This window comes from Centroberyx gerrardi, chromosome 16 (genome assembly GCF_048128805.1).
Source record: "Centroberyx gerrardi isolate f3 chromosome 16, fCenGer3.hap1.cur.20231027, whole genome shotgun sequence".
NCBI classification, from domain to species: domain Eukaryota; kingdom Metazoa; phylum Chordata; class Actinopteri; order Beryciformes; family Berycidae; genus Centroberyx; species Centroberyx gerrardi.
The window spans coordinates 12,937,726-12,953,979 of record NC_136012.1 but is presented as its reverse complement, the minus strand read 5'-3'; the positions used below and the strand labels follow the sequence as shown (position 1 = coordinate 12,953,979).

At 42.6% G+C, this 16,254-nt stretch overlaps 1 protein-coding gene across 4 annotated transcripts; it reads right to left on the bottom strand.

Moving 5' to 3' along the window:
• Window positions 1–1,266: 1,266 nt before the first annotated feature.
• Window positions 1,267–15,538, bottom strand: sh3rf2 (SH3 domain containing ring finger 2). Of its 4 annotated transcripts, none has more exons than XM_078288982.1 (11): window positions 15,506–15,538; window positions 14,153–14,587; window positions 11,882–12,160; window positions 10,701–10,796; window positions 9,054–9,455; window positions 4,214–4,326; window positions 3,707–3,877; window positions 3,204–3,472; window positions 2,805–3,109; window positions 2,025–2,329; window positions 1,267–1,884 (listed from the first exon to the last, which is right to left on the bottom strand). In XM_078288982.1, the coding sequence occupies exons 2-11, from the start codon at window positions 14,522–14,524 to the stop codon at window positions 1,704–1,706; spliced, it is 2,493 nt and encodes an 830-aa protein (XP_078145108.1). In that variant the 5' UTR covers window positions 14,525–14,587; window positions 15,506–15,538; the 3' UTR covers window positions 1,267–1,703. The 4 variants fall into 4 exon arrangements, with proteins under 4 accessions (XP_078145108.1, XP_071773026.2, XP_078145109.1 ...); XM_071916925.2 differs by lacking the exon at window positions 15,506–15,538 and adding an exon at window positions 14,907–15,224; XM_078288983.1 differs by lacking the exon at window positions 15,506–15,538 and adding an exon at window positions 14,907–15,224 and having other exon boundaries at window positions 4,214–4,332; window positions 9,063–9,455.
• Between the last annotated feature and the right edge of the window lie 716 nt (window positions 15,539–16,254).

Below are 16,254 nucleotides of genomic sequence, written 5' to 3'. Positions count from 1 at the left end.
AATTATGTGATTATTCCAAAGACAAAGAAGTGGACCAAAGCATAATTTTCCAACTGGGGAGTCAACCAATGCAAAAGAAGGTGTAAGAGGCATTTGACACACAATCTTTCACTAGTCACACCAGAGAGAGTATCAAAGACTATAGCAAATGCTTCAGCTGTTACAGGAAGCTTATACTGTTCATGAAACTACTGATAGTTAAAGAGGAAACCATTACATTAAAAAGTTGACTCACCAATATCATATTTTTTTCTAAACCAAGACTTGCTTATATTAGTGCTTAAGACCATGTTGAAATATCTCCATATCATAGGGATTCATTATGACAGATTTCTTTACATGGTGGGCCTTGTTTTTCCATAAAAAATTAAGAAGTATCTGGTCTATGTCCTTGATTGTCATATTGTCAACATATAAAGACAGGGCAGCATAATCCTGGAAATGCTATCAGCTTTTGTTATCATAGTTCTACCTTTCAAAGATTAGTCCCTCTGAAGCCTGCTAAATTTCTTTATGTGTTTTGGAATAAGAGTAATTAATCCTTGAGTTATAAGGGAGAGTTTCATTAGATATACCTTCAGAAAAGACCTCTAATAAAAAAGGGAACCAGTTGGTCATCAAAGGCAGAATAAAATTCAGAAGCAACACCATCCACTCCAGGTGATTTGTTCATTTTAAGGTTTTTGATGGAGGATTTCTTGCAGAGATAAAGGGACATCACACAATGCCTGACCTGCAAGGTCAATGGGATTAATATGGAGCTAATGTAAAAAGGAAGACATATTGCCTTCATGAAATTTTGATATAAATTATTGTAAAAGTTAGCACAGTACTCAGAAATTTGTCTAGGGTCAACACATACTACATTATCATTTTTTAGTTGTTGAGTAGTGTTAAAATTGGAAAGGATTTCTCTAACCTAAATAAAATATGGAGACTTTTGTTTACCCTCTTCAAACCACTTTTTCCTTGACCTAATGAAAGCACCCTCAGCTGTAAGCCTATATATGGAACTGCAGCAATGTAGGCCAACGACTCTAAATCAGATGGCATTGTTGGCATTGCCTATTATTAACTTCATATGATTGAAAACAGTGTTATATGCATGTATGTTTATTGTAGGCATATATTAACAAAGTCAATTGACTATGCTCATGTTTTGTATTCCAGGGGCACAGACATGAGGACTTAGATGGGGACTTGTAAAATAATTAAATAAGAACTGTCTTGCAATATATGTACCTAATTGTAGTAAGACACCAACAATGTTTTGGAAGCATTGTTTATTACCACATAAGCAGTTACAGATATTTTACCTCTTGTAATTTGCTAAATATATTAGATTGTTTTCTTCGTGGGTTTTGACAAAGGCACTCACCAATGCGTGTAACATGGGTATTAAACAGGGAACAGTCATTAGGTGGGTTTTTGTGCAAATCTTATAATAGTACATGTGTAACAAACATGCACGTATATTGAAGGACACAAAAAAATATCTCTGAAGATTTAACCACACTCTCATATGCACTCAAAATCTCAAGGACAAAAAACAAATCTCCTTTGCAGGATTGTCATTTGGCAGTATTTAACCTATGGAGCACAACACGCGCCGGCCTTCTGTTGTTCAGCAGGTTGGTCAAGTCATTTGGCAGTTTGAATACAGAGAATATAGAAATATACACTACTACAGTTCTACTGCTCAGTCAGCTGAGCCTCTCCAGGGTCTGCACCACACTGCTGTGGAACAAGCCAGTCTGCCCACTGCTCTCCTGAGTAACCAGAACCCGCCCGTCCGGTCGAGGCCTGTGGACCAGGACCAGCTCTCCTTGCAGCAGACTGAGCTCAGAGTCCGTCTGAGCTAAATACGTTGTCGTCACTCTGTGTCTGAGGAGAAAAAAGCGACAGATGTTAGAGGTTGCCGTCCAGTCAGTCACATCAGCAAAAATGCCCCAGCTCCAATTCACCTGTCTGATATTTAATCGCCGCTCTTTATTTTCGAGAGAGAATGCAGGAATCCGATTTACCTGCTGGGGCTGAACTGAGCCGACACTGCTGATAACGACAGCTGAGATGACAGCGGTTTCTGTGGGTTGGGATTCAGATATGACATGGCTGTTTCCAGGCCTTTCCTGAGGATTGGAGCCTTGCCCTCTTTGAGAATGATCCCCGGTCCATCTCTCCCCAGGGTGAGCGACGGGGCCCACACTTCTAGGGGCGGGGGGCCAGGGCGGCCAGTGGAGGCAACCTGATTCCCAGAGGACCAGGAGGAGGTGCGGAGTCTGGGAGGAGGGGAGTTCTCCTCTGTGAAGAACCGCACTGACTTTGCAGGCTGGGGGAGTAAAATATTTATTGTAAGGGCCATGCACAACAGTGATAATAAATAAGTAGCTTGAGTTTGATTATCTAATGATGTCATCTAAGAAAAATGCCTAAAAAGCAGAGGTGTGACCAAGTCAACTTTGCTTGAGTCCCAAGTCACTTGAGGCACAAGTCTAAAGTCAAGTCTCGAGTCTAAATGTAGGTCAGAACAAATCAAGAGTCCGGTATCAATTTAATATCTTGAACAGAATTCAGTCATTTACACAAACACAAGATCTTTTGACAAGACTTTAGAAACCTTTTCAAGTCATCAAAGTACAAGTCAAAGTCAAGTCCCAAGTCACCAGAACCCAAGTCAAGTCTCAAGTCTTCTCTTCCTGCATCAACTCAAGTCTCAAGCAGTTAAAACTGTGACCTGAGTCTGAATCGACTACAGACAAATGCAAGCTTAAGTCTCTCAGAGGAAAGCAACAGTATTACAGTACCTTGTCTGTGTTGTTCTTGTGTGAGTCGGGTCTGACTAGAATGGAGTGGGGACCGTTTGCAAGCTGCCTGTCATACTGAAACGCTGCCTCTTGAGAAGCAGTCGAGTCTCTGTCCTTGAGGAGGACGGCAGCAGCAGATGGCGCTGTTGGCTCAGACATCCAGCCCAGCGGCCTGCCGGGGCCGGGGAGGATGCTGCTGTTTTTCTTCCTCTGCAAGGCGGGTGAGTAGCCGGACGCCTGAACTTGTGCAAAATGCTGCGAGTTGGATGGGAGTGTGTTGGAAGTTTGGGTGTATTGGATTGAGTCTGGAAAAAACATGGGAAAGAATCCTTATACACTCTTTGAGAAAATGGCAAAGTCGTAGTGTTATAAGATCGATGTGGTTGTTTCCCCACTCACCTCTATGTGGATTAAAGACGCGCCTCACGGTGTCCCAACCCTGTGAACCCCCATACAGGGACGATTTTCCACTGCCAGCGGATGACATTGCATGCTGCGCCCCATTTGGGACAGATGGGACCTGTCCTGTTGAGTATACAGTCCCATCTGTGTTTACCCTATCCAGAGCAAGCACCACAGCAGGATTCTTGGAAGTTGTGGGTCTCTTTCCAGCGACTGTGCTAGAGGATGCAGTAGCTGCTTTGGTCTCCAGGAGTCTGGCCGAGGTTCTACAGTAAGGCAAAGAGACACATTTGTAGAAATTTAAGAACTTACAGGTTATACTGTAATGAAATATGAACAAATATGAACAGCCCCTGCTATAGTTTTGTTATTTCTACCATAAAGCATGGAAATGTGTGCATGGCATGTTTTCCTGCCAGATGTTCACACTAAATTACTGTCCAAACTCAAATGTCGTTCAGCTGCCACGGTCAAAGCAGCCAACTATCGCAGCCTCTCACCTGAGCACAGGAGTGACGTAGTTGCCAGGCAGAATGCCCACTTTGCCCGATCTGAGAGACAATCCACGCAGCCAGCCTTCTTTGAACTTGCCGTACACTCCCACCATCTCCCCCTTCCTCAGCTCCAGCTCCTCTGGTCGACGTGGCTTATAGGAGTAAAGGGCAGCACACCTGAGGAGACACACGCCTGCGTTACTGCCTCACTTTGACTGTTTGATTTAGTGTTAGATTTTTCTTGCAAAATATTTTCAAATGACACTGAAAATACAGCATATTCACTCTAATTACAGGTCCTCAGTACTTCTAAAGTGTTATAGAGTTACATGTCCTTTATTTCACTATATCCTATCCTATCCTATATTTGTCATAATCACAATTTATATTTTTCTATATTGATTCTCTGTTCCTCCGTTCTTCCTTCTATTCTTGGTGAGTTACTCCTGTGATACTACATTATCATACAACTAATACAGTGTTTTCGATGTTAGAGCATCAGGTTTTACTCACACGCTGATGGAGAGCTGCTGGGTGGAGGAGGTTTTACTCTCTGCGGAGGCAGAGGCCATCTGGGGGTTGACCAGAGCCATGGTGATGGTGGGTGGAGTCTCACTGGTCATCTTCTCACCCTGTAACAGGGAGGGGGGGTCAACATTATCGTCATATGAAATGCAAAAGGTGATGCGTGGGACGCATTTATGCACATCAGTATGAAAAATAAAATAAAAAACGAAACAATCAATATGAGAAAAACAAAGGAGAGAGCAGTAAATACAGAGACATCAGGACAGGCTGACAGACAGCAAAGTCTGAATATTTGAATATAAATTAATAATATTATGCATACAAGTACATATTAAAAATTTGAATTTGAAGAGGCCTGTGTATAGGGCAACAAAGCTGTGTCACTCTTAACAGTGGATTTGCCATCCAACTTATATTACTGATGATTCTTCAGAAGAAAATAATGATAGCTGGGATTTCTTCCCACATCCAGTCTTAGCTCCCACTCCACTAAAATAGAAATGATGATGTATAAAATCTCAGCTATATGAAATGCAGCAGAAGTTTAAAAAAAAAAAAAGAAGATACATAGCGTGCCAGACTTCTCTTGCATTTTAACTTCATCCATCCTGGCTCCTCTTTGAAAGCAGAGAGCTAAGGAAGTCTGACAGGCTCCAAGTCAACAGGCTGTGAGTCAGGCCTGACACAGCCACAGTCTGGGCGGGAGCCACCCTGGGGTGCGGCTCCCAACCGTTAGGGACACAGTCTGAAGCATAATGGTACTTAATTACCAAGCTGAAAATAGCCTTTTAGTGAGAACTTTATTAAGAACTTCATATTTTCTCCCATGATCAAGTAAACCCCACTCACATAATGCTGTGTTATTGCTATCACTGCAGCTTTCCCTGTGCCTGTTATCCTCTTGGTGAAGTCTGCACATGCCTGCTGCTATTCAACAGCAAACTTAAAGCATTAATGCTAGCCTGTGGGCTTGGGATTCCCTGTATACTTCCTTGTATCCTGAAGCTCTCCCACCATTAAGCTGCATTATATTCACACTCTTCCTCAGAGAAGGACAAAGGAAGTCATGATTAAGATGCAGCCATGGCTTGAATTATAGTCTCACTGGGTTTAGTCAAAAGCAGCGCTGTGAGGCAGAAGTAGGAGATGAAGTTAGCGTAGTATATCCTGAAGACATACCAGCCTTCCGTCATATAGGATAGATGGATGAGCATCACTGTCATCTACAGTTGTCTGTCCATAGTACATGCTGAGCTTAGAGCGTGTCTTTTGTAACATCCATAGCAGTTGGTATCATAGAAGAGACTATAGACGAAAGGAGCCGTGAGCACAAGATACCAGGAACTGCCTGTCCTAGCTGTGATATCTTCATCATCTCAAGTGCAGAGTAGAGGGAAGGGGGAGAGGAGAGAGAGCAAGATAGAGGAAGCATTGGATATGTTTATGTGCAACCACTATCTTTTAACTGCATAGTGTTGTCATCTTCTTGCAAATGTCACTTAGTAATAAATCCAACCGCTACATTTCTTCACGTCTTAAATTATTTAGTTCTTTTCATTAGTCATTAGTGGTTTGCATTTCATCAGACACTAAAAGCCTGTTTCAGGTACATGCTGCACTCATGCTTTGGCCCGGGGCAGTGACCCAGCAGTATTTTCATGCACAGAGTATTATATACTATTATATAAACTATATATAATATATATATAAACTTATTCAGTTTAAGCTGTTTACAAGCACCTTTGATACCCTGCGACTGGTATTCCTGCTACCATGAATGAAGCAATTAACCAATTAACCCAGTTAACCAACAGTTTAATATCGGAGTATGCCCGGCATCTTAACCAAGTTTCTCACAATCAGACTGTGACATTTTCGGTTATTCTATTCTATTCGGTTTCCTTGAGTAACCGCATTAAGAACAGAGTTCTCTGTGCATGTAAACATAACCAGTGTCACATCCAAACTGTATACTGAGGTCAGTGAGATCTAGTTTTCAAAGTTGCCACCTCAAGCAAAACACAAAAAGTAACACCCCCTAATATTTCACCATCTCAGAGATCGATAGTCATCAACACCATTCACGTTATTTATTTTCAACTCACATTATTGCAAAGAGCAAACAAGCAACATGGCTTGTTGAAAATGACAACCATGGACAGAAAACGGTTATTTTCAGTACCATACCTTGCATATGTGTCAAAAGTATGAATTTTAAACAAGGTTTTCAAAAGTAAATAAAGTGTGACTTTGGATACACAGAACAGCCAATATTGTTTGTTCACTGCGTGTGTAAACGTAAAGTGAATCTACCAAAATGAGTTATTGATTTAAGAGTTTAAAAGTGAGTTTGTTGTACAGCCCACAATTCATACAAATAAGCTTTTGTAACAATGAGAACTGGTAAAACTGTAACTTGATTATATTGAAAATTATGATCTGGTATTGTGCTTTCCTATGTTGACACGCACTGCATAAAAACTATAAAGGTTTGTAAATAAATAAAAATCAAATATTACATTTTGTTTTGGCTCACTTACATCCTGAACTCCGTTTCTACACAACCATGCTAATATTCACACTGTATTTGTTATTTGATCCAGAGCTGGTGGGAGGCCGCATCACTGTGCAGCAGCGGGGCCAGAGGTGAGAGCTGATGGGAGGCAACACTCAGAATAGCACACACGCTACAAGCTGGCTTGGTCAACAGGGAGCTCAGCTTCTGCTTTAGGGACAGAGTCCTCCTCTCCTTTAAAGTGGAGAAGCGCGTGGCTTGTCTGCTATTATTGGCCCACTGATGTGAAAGGGAGTGTTACCTGCTTAGTGGAGAGGAAGGAGTTCTACGGCAGGGGAGAGAGGGGGGGTCTGTTATGTAACTAACTTTGCCAGTGACTCATCATCATCAGCAGGAGAGAGATAAGCAGACAGAGTGAGGGACTCTCCACGCCTCCCACTCTCTACATCTCTCTCTCCCTTCTCCTCCTCTTCCTACTTCTTGTGTTTTGCCTTTCGAAAGCTGGCAGCTTTTTTGTTTTGCTCCTGTTTCTCTTCCGAACTCTATGCCGTTCCTATTCTTTTCTACATTTCCTCTCGCCTATCCTCTCCCATTTCCTCCTTTTCATCTCCCTCTGTGGTCTTACTCCTCCCCCTCCCTCCCTCCCTCCCTCCCTCTCCTGCTTTTTTCCCAACCTGCATCAGGTTTAGCATTTTACGTTCTGACACGCATAATTGCAGGGTAGAGCAGTGAATTTTCTACTCAATCAAAGGAAATCATTATCTCAGAGGGCAGGTCACTTGGCAGCAGGTTGGTATAATTAAACCTTGCAGAGGCTCTAATGTTGGCGTTGCACTCAGGCACTGGGGAACTGTAATCTGATTCAGAATACAGTATCCAATCTTTGAATACTATTTTGTGTAATATTTTCTGATTTAAATGAGTTGTCACTTTTGCAGCTACATGAACTTGTTACCATTTATGTGGAAAGTATTCATTAAAAAACACTTATGCTGGGGTCATAAGATTTCATTTAGTATGATAATATTCTTCCGATTTGGCATCTTTACAGCATGTTCAGTGTGGCTATCACACAGACCATTCACTGACAAAACTGCATATATTTTGCTTCTCCCTTGTCATCAACAGCATGTTTAGAATGAATGTAGAGAAATTCAGACTGACAGCAATGCAGTTTCACAATGATTTTCTGATTTAGGAAAATGAAATGACCCAGAATCGTCCCATGGAGATGTTCATTATCTCGGCTCATGTGACACAGTCTGTATGAAACATGCAGCACATACTGTGTTGGTCACATGAAAAGAGTGGTGTTGTTTAGTAACACTTTCCTAAATGACTAGCACACTCTTATCTTACATGGTCTGCATACTTGTATCCAACTGACTTTTTTTTTTCTTTTTTTGAGTTCTCGATGTCAAGGTGATCCCAGAAAGAGCCTAACATAAGAATGATAGAATAGCAAAAAAGGCAAAAGTGAGCATGTGGGGTGTCAATTTCAAGAACTTTAATGACTTCTGTGTTCAGCTAATATCATATAAGGTAATTTGGCTGAAATGGCAGGAAACTCAGCTTTTCAGTGGCATCTATGCTTACTGGAAGCTAATAAAGGTCCTGAAATTGGGCCTCTACGTATTTCAGCCTCCAACACTCAAAGGGTTAAGTCAAAGTCCTTTTTTCTGTCCAGATTTCTGCCCATTCACCTATCCTAATTTGCCTTTTAAGAGTATGACAGCCAATTACACACCTTCCCCTGAGTCCTTATATCTCCCCTGAGCTGACTACAGAAAGAACATACGCCCTGTTGGACTGTTATTCATCTCTGTGGGGGAAGCCTGGCTTGGTTCCCAAGACTCTGATTAAGGTCTGTGGTTTCCTGATGTTTCCCTTCCCCTGCACCTCCATTCCTCACTCCATTTATCCCCAGCATCTTTCAGTTCTAGCCCTTTTCCACATCTGTCTTCCTCCATGTGTCTTGATGAGAGCTTCTTAATCTGATGTAGTGGCCAACATAAGGGCGATGCCTCTCTCGCTCATTCATTCCTTAAGCTTAGTGTAATGGTTCCCTCCCTGTACTCCCGAGAACAACTTGATCCCTAAGTGACTCAGATAAAAACGTCCATTATCTCATTATCTCATGTCTTTTGCAAAACACACATTTTCTATTAGGGCAAATTGCTAGGAAAACAAAAAAAAGGGAAAACAATCAAAGCCAAACACAGTTTAGCTCAAAGATGAGGAAAGAGAGCTCAAACGAAGAAAACATATTAAACCGATGTGACGAATACATGAAGGCAGACGTGTTGGCACATGACTCACCTGTGACAGGTGTCTGTGAGCACCGTTAGGGTGGCGCTTCATGTGCTGGGAGGTCACCCTAGAGGGCTGAGTGGGCCCCTGGGTGGTTCCAGAGAGGTGGTGTGGTTGACCCTGATGGTTGAGGCTATTGAAGGTGCTGATGTTGGTGGTCTGTCCTTTGGTCGTCTGGTAAAAGGTGCTGCTGACACTGGGCTGTTTTCTCTGGTTGGGGAGGGGCAAAGCATTGATAATGGGTGTCTTTGCTGGGACTTGAAGGACTCCAAAATGGGTGGTCCTGTTGGGTGCGTCAGTGGCCTTGTCTTTGCCCCCGATCCCGGTCCGATGGTAAAATTCTGCTGAGTCACTCCCCCTGCGACTCTTTCCCTCCAGGAGTTTGGCAGCCACTGAGTTTGGCTGAAAGAGAATAAATACATTAGAAACAAAAAGAAAAACCACGGTGAAAATCCGTGATAGTTCCTAACACAGAAAATAGTCGATCCTCAGCCGAGAAAATACTCTCCAAATCGCTCCTACCTGCTGCTAGCGCCTGTCAACCTCTGCACCCAGCTGATCAGTGACAAGGCTGTCTAAACGCGCCTACTTTTCACTACCTCACTCACCCCTACAACTTGTTGGACAGGCAGGCAGGCGGGAGGATAAGTACCAGCCAATAAGCCAGGCAGGGTTGACTGGTGCTGAGAGAGGAGCAGGAGGCAAAGTGAAGTACAGCGCTGCACAGCCAGACAGGCAGGCAGGCAGGCAGGCAGGCAGGCAGGCAGGCAGGCAGGCAGGCAGGGCAGGGTTAATGCTCTCACTCCCCACAGTGATGTGTTGTTATGCCACCCAAGCAGAGAAAGCATTACTGTGTCTTCACGCTTGGCTGCACGACACGAGGAGAGGCAGGCTCAGAAAGAGAGGGGAGAGGAGAAAAGTGGATAGAGGAGGATGATGAAAGAAGAGAGTACAGAGGTAGAGAGAGATGAAGAGCAGCGCTGAGGCGGGGCTTCAGCAGAAGACACGGATGAGCAATAGAAGAGAGGAGGAGTAAGAGGAGGAGTAAGGGGAGGAGAGGAGTAAAAAAAAAATTGAGGAAAAACAATAATAAGACAGATGAGGAGAGAGGGGAGCACGCAAGAAAACATTTTCTAAAGCAGAATTAAGCACATTAACCCTACTGTATGAAGGAATGCACTTCTCCCTGGCAGGGATGAAGTTACTTTCCAGAGGCAGAAAGTACAGAGGAAAACAAATGACAGTCAGCTAGCTAAGCAAGCTCTGCAAACCTAAGAGTAAGCCTCATAGTCACACACTAATGAGTGGCTGCAGACACAGCAGGGATACAGGGATTAGCTCTCTGCCTCAGCACTTTGCAGTGCAGGAGTGACATTTTACGGATGAATCAAAGATTTGAAAGAAAATCAAGGTGGTGCCCCGGCAATGACCCGGAATTAATGACTTCCAGCACCAACATCGATAGTTCAAGTCATTACAACAGCTAGACTACCGGGAAACAGCAGGTATCACAACCTCGATCACAGTTAAAGGCCCAAGCGCACATTCCAACTATGAGTGAAAGAAAGAAAGAAAGAAAGAAAGAAAGAAAGAATCAATCAATCAATCAATCAAACAATCAAACAATCAAAGAAAGAAAGAACTAACCTCTGTAAACTGCAGAGGGCAAACTCCAACTTTGTCCCCTACTTTTGCTTCAATCCAATGTTCATCCACCCGTCTGATGACTGTAAGGATGTCTCCCTGTAAATCAGGATTTGACAGGGGAGGAGAGAGAGAGAGAGAGAGAGAGAGAGAGAGAGAGAGAGAGAGAGAGAGAGAGAGAGAGAGAGAGAGAGAGAGAGAGAGAGAGAGAGAGAAAGAAAGAGGTGCTCAGAATAGAGTCTCTCGCCCTGAAGACTGAGCACTCAGCTCGGAGCCCCTCCAAGCCCTGCGTTCCCCAGCAGCATGTGACATCAACTCCCTTTGTGTCTGCGGGCCTGGTCCTTTCTGCAGCCAGCCCCTCTCTAAAACCCATCTGACCATCTGCTTTCACACAAAAAAAAAAAAAAAAAAGAAGCCTGGCTCGAGTGTGCTTTAATGGAGAGCATGCAAGTGCTAAGGCCCTTATATAACTCCCTCAGAAATCCTTCACGGTAAGTAACAACCACTGCAGCAGAGGTCTGTGCCTCTAGCTCCACAAGTCTCGCTTGTTACTCAGATTCTCTCAAACAGTGAATAGAGCAAAGAGCAATGGCTGTTATGTGTTAGTGCTATTGGGAACTTCCTGTGCTATACATAGTCATGAATGTGCTGCCATGCTATGTCAAATAAAACACACCAGGGTGATGCTGAAAGTGTTAAGTAGCCCACTCTCTCTACTGGACCAAGACTGTGGAGTACAAAGAATACCGACAATGCCCGGTGTGGGAGTGAAGATCCCTAAGTGCATCAGCTAGAGCTGAACAATATGAACTTCTGCAATTTACAAATCACAGAGGCTGCAATTAATTGCTTAAGAAAGAAGGACGTCGAAAATGGATTTCTAAACAAGGTGTTTTAGTGCTGCGGGTTAACTTTGCTCCATGAATCAAGTAAAATATTGGCTAAAACCTTTCATCATACTCAAACTCAGTAAATCTTGCACACTGACATCTATTTTTTTTTTTAACAAAATCACTTTTCTTTAAACAATTTTACAGTTCTAAAATATTTATTTACAAGAAAAACTTTTAAATTGCAATTGCAATATTCTGTCAAATAATCGCAATTCGATTTTTTGCCAATATCTTTCTATTTCTTTCTATTTCCCGCTGTGTTATTCTAGGTAGTTCCGGAGGCAGGCAGACCTTGAGGAAGCTGAGACAATATTTACAGTCCTCCAGATCCATCTCTTTGGGGTTGAAGTCGTACAGCGCCCTGCAGAGAGCCAGCGGCTGGGACTGCTGCAGGCTCTGCAACTGAGGCATCTGGCTGACACCCTGCAGCATGTTGGCAGTGCTGCTGTCGCCGTCTCCATGGTGCCAGTTCTCCTCCGCCTTGTGTTTCTGGGTGATACTGTTACCAGGGGTGAGGACCAGCTCTCCCAGGGCATCCCCTCTGTGGCTGTATGAAGCTCTGGCAGCAACCTGGAGAGCGGGAGAAAGTCGGAGTGTTGAAGTGATGTGGAGTATTTTGTTCGGCGTGATAAATTACAACATTCGGAGACGGAGAAATCCATCTCTTTAAGGATTTTGGGGTGCAAAGGGGCTCTAGGCTGCACTCTCCTATGATGTCAGACATAAAATATAGTGTCTTGCCAATACTACTGCATTTCCATTGGGTGAAACATGGAACTTGTTAGTTTGACCTACTTTTACGGTGACAAAGTGGGACCTGGAACTTTGCAGAAGACATTTGTTAACAAGAATAGAGAGAGGTAGGGAGATAATAGGCCAAAACAACTGGGAACAAAAATAGACCTATAGCTCAAAATACCTGCTAAATGCCCCGGTCCACACACACACACACACACATACACGTCACACAATCTCTGTAAGGATGTGTCACTGTCAGTGTGCCTGGTTTGGTTTAACATGCGCTGGTGTTGCTTTTGAGTACATCCCTTAATAACAGCACATGCTGACACAACATACTGTATGCTGTAATTAACATATTCTGGTTTGAACAGACACACATGTACGCTGTCCTGATCTCGACACGCAGCTGTGTTGAAAATGACACATCCTTTCTGAGAAGATGCCAATTAGTGACTCAAGCGTTAACTGTCAATGTCTTGTTCTCAGTTAAACCCTTTCAGTGATGCTGTGGATGCAGCGCAACAAAAAAGCCCAGAGATGCTAAGTTATGTTTTCTACTTAATCAGAAATATATAGCATATAATAACTATTATGACTCCTCACATAATGAATGTCTTTAAAAAATAACACAAATGAATGCAATAACGCCCAGGATGTTGTACATTTTGCACTTCATACAGAGATATCAGGGAATCTCTAGCTTGTCAAATAATTCTGTGAAGATAATATAGTGTTAATACCACATTTTGAGATATCGCCACGCTGTTTACAACCCATTAATGTGATCCTTATCATTCAAGATTGATATCATCAGACTTATAGGGACTCTTTGCTGAAAAACACAGGTAATGTATTATGTATTTCATCTCACACACGTTTCACTTTGTCATCCAGTGAAGTCACTGGAGGATAATCATGTTTTGTGTTGTGTTAATTAAAGCTCAATAAAGTGATGTAAATTACAGAATACCCAAAGTTCATCTGAACAATACCGTTGGGGGAAAATGGTTTCCATGTAATTAAGTTGTTTTACCTGATTCATTTGAGTAGAGCTTTTTAGAAATTCAAATCAATCAAGAAATAATTACATAAATCATAACACTGTCCACATTATAAGCTACCAAGAGTGAAAATGTCTGAAGTTTACTTACAGACAAACACACTTAACTGGAAATCAACAGAGAGTGTGATGGTGACGCATCAGCATATCTGAGAAATATTTAGGTGATCACTGAGCCAACTAATCAGAGTCTGCTGATGGTGTGAAAGCCCTTTGGGTTGCAGTGTACTCACACATGAAAAAGTCACACATATACATGTGAAACACTTGCCCAGTGTTTCTCATGTGTATGTGTGAGTATTCAGTAGTATAAATGTATATGCGATTGTTTCATATGTGTATGAGCAAGCAAAGCTTGAAATAAGCCCGGCCTCTCATATATTAACACCACCAACAAAAAGTGTAGGCTATAGTTTTGTCATTATTAATAAGTTATTTTATTTTACCAGTAGCCTATCTGAGGTGCCAGTATTGTTGCCTGAGAGAACATCCTCTTAGTTGAAATGATTTTCTTACATTTCTATAATAATGAAAATAAGAACAATGACGTTATGGAAATCAAAAGTTTCTGTAACTTCACCTCAGTTTTAAAGAAATAAAACTAATTGCCTAATTTGCAAGTCTAATAATCCTAACCACAAATGCACAGCTACACCAGGGACAGAGGAGAGTTCCGATTGACTACAGGGTTGAAATGCTTCTCATTTTATTCCATTTATTTCCACTTGGGCCACAGGTTTGGTACGGGGTCATACACTCACCTCATTGTGCCCTTGCTTCTCTCTGCGTTGAGCGGCCAGAGACTCCTGCTGCTGACCCTCCCTGCCTGACACGCTGTCCCTCACCAAGGGCACCATGTAGCGAGCAGACTGTCTGTTCCTGCTGGGCCCCATGGAGCCCTGGAGCCCCTCCAGCAGCCGCACTAGCAGGAAGTTAGCAGGAAGCTCCTCCACTGACCTGGCCGGGACAGGAGTGCGACACTCTGGGCAGAGCAGCTGGGAATGGGATGCCTCCTGCCTCTGCAGGCAGGGCTTACAGAAAGTGTGCTGGCAGGGCAGGACCTTGGCTGACACATCCAGCTGCTCGAAACACAGAGGACATTCCAGCAAGTCCAACACAGCTAACTCCTCCATGTTAAAAGGACTCTCTCTGTGACTCTAGATTCTGATACATTTGAAAGACTGCAATCCACCATACTGGAAAAGAGAATGATAAGCTAATTCAATGACAGAATCAAAATACTACAAAGCCATACAATAGTACTTTCTTCTTCTTCTATAATAACCTATCAAGATATTACGACCATATAACTCCATAGAGTCTGATAACGTGGAATTACTGATTTAAGAGAGAACAACTTTGTAAACATCGCACGCGGCTTGCTTGTGCTGCTTGACTACAGGTGTCATGTCAGCTCACCTGGCTGCACAGGTAAGACAAGTAGGCTACAGGAAGCCTCCTCAATGGAAGAACTGGATATTCTATCGGAAACAACACAGTTCAACAAACACTTACGACTCGAGTAGCTGCGGACTGCCACAATGATATATTCCATAAACTCCGATTAGGAAATGCGCAACTACTTCGCCTTCACGCCGCCGCCGCCGCCGCCGCTGTCGCCGTGACGCAGTGCGCTGTTGACGGGACGAAACATGACGGAGTCGCTGGACGGGCGCGCGAGCTTTACATTCTACAGCGTTATCGACTTATCCATGCCGAAATGTAATGATGGCAAGCGACACACCTGAGGAAACGAGTCTTTTAACGACCTGTACACCACGTCCCGGGTACAAGTAACAAGTTATGGGAACTGTAGCCTCCTTGTGATCGGCATCGGCTATAGTATCGGTTTTCAGTCTCATGTAAGACTCATTTTAACCCTTAACAGCTGGAGGTTTCTTGATTTTACGACATCATTGCCTCTAATGATACAGCCAAATCTGAAAATGTGAGAAAATATACGGTGTAAACACCAATAATGACATATTATACTAATAGGTTTAGTAGTTTCTAAATTATGGGCATTTTTGAATAGTTTTGGTAGGCTAAATTACAATGCAGGCTATTTACAGACCTAAATTATTTATTTCTACCACCAGATTAAATTATCTCACCTTCTGCTTTATTTCCATGTTTTTTTAATACAGCCTCCTCTCTTAACTTTTATAAAAAGGTGGTGTAGGCCTAATGTCTTTTGCTTTTAATGTGTGATTAATGTTGTGTGTTATATGTTTTTATTGTGTTGTTTTCTATGATCATTTTAACTTATCTAAAGTGTCTTTGAGTACCCTGAAAAGCACTCTATAAAATAAATAAATTTATGTATGTATGTATGTATGTCACAAGAAGCAGAGTGGTCTTCACACTGTCATGTACCATGGTCTCCCTCTGCTGGTGCAAACACTCACTAGCTCTGCATTCACCAGCCTCATCTGATAGTCATGGCCCAGATTAGGCCTGTACTGAAACAACTGAGTGACAGAAAATCAAATGAAATTTAGCAAAGATAACAGTGAGTCCTCATCCTTGATCAGTCAGCTGCACATTTATGAAAATATCTGCCAATGCTGAACACCCAAAGCAATGCTGGAGATGATGATGATGGTGCACCGGTTCAACTCCCTTATCTTAAGTGTTTTCTTCATTTGCCTTATTATTGTTTGGATTTCATTTGCACACTTAACTCCAAACCCCAAATTCCCTTTCTTACATCCCAAGAATAAATAATTTACCCGTATTGGCTATGTACCGAAAGTTCAGGACATCCATTTGAATTTTTTAAACAAGCATGAATCTTTCATCTCTTTCTTCACGTCAGCAGAACTTGGGGAATTCTTAAAATGTATGGCTTTTAAAGGGAGAA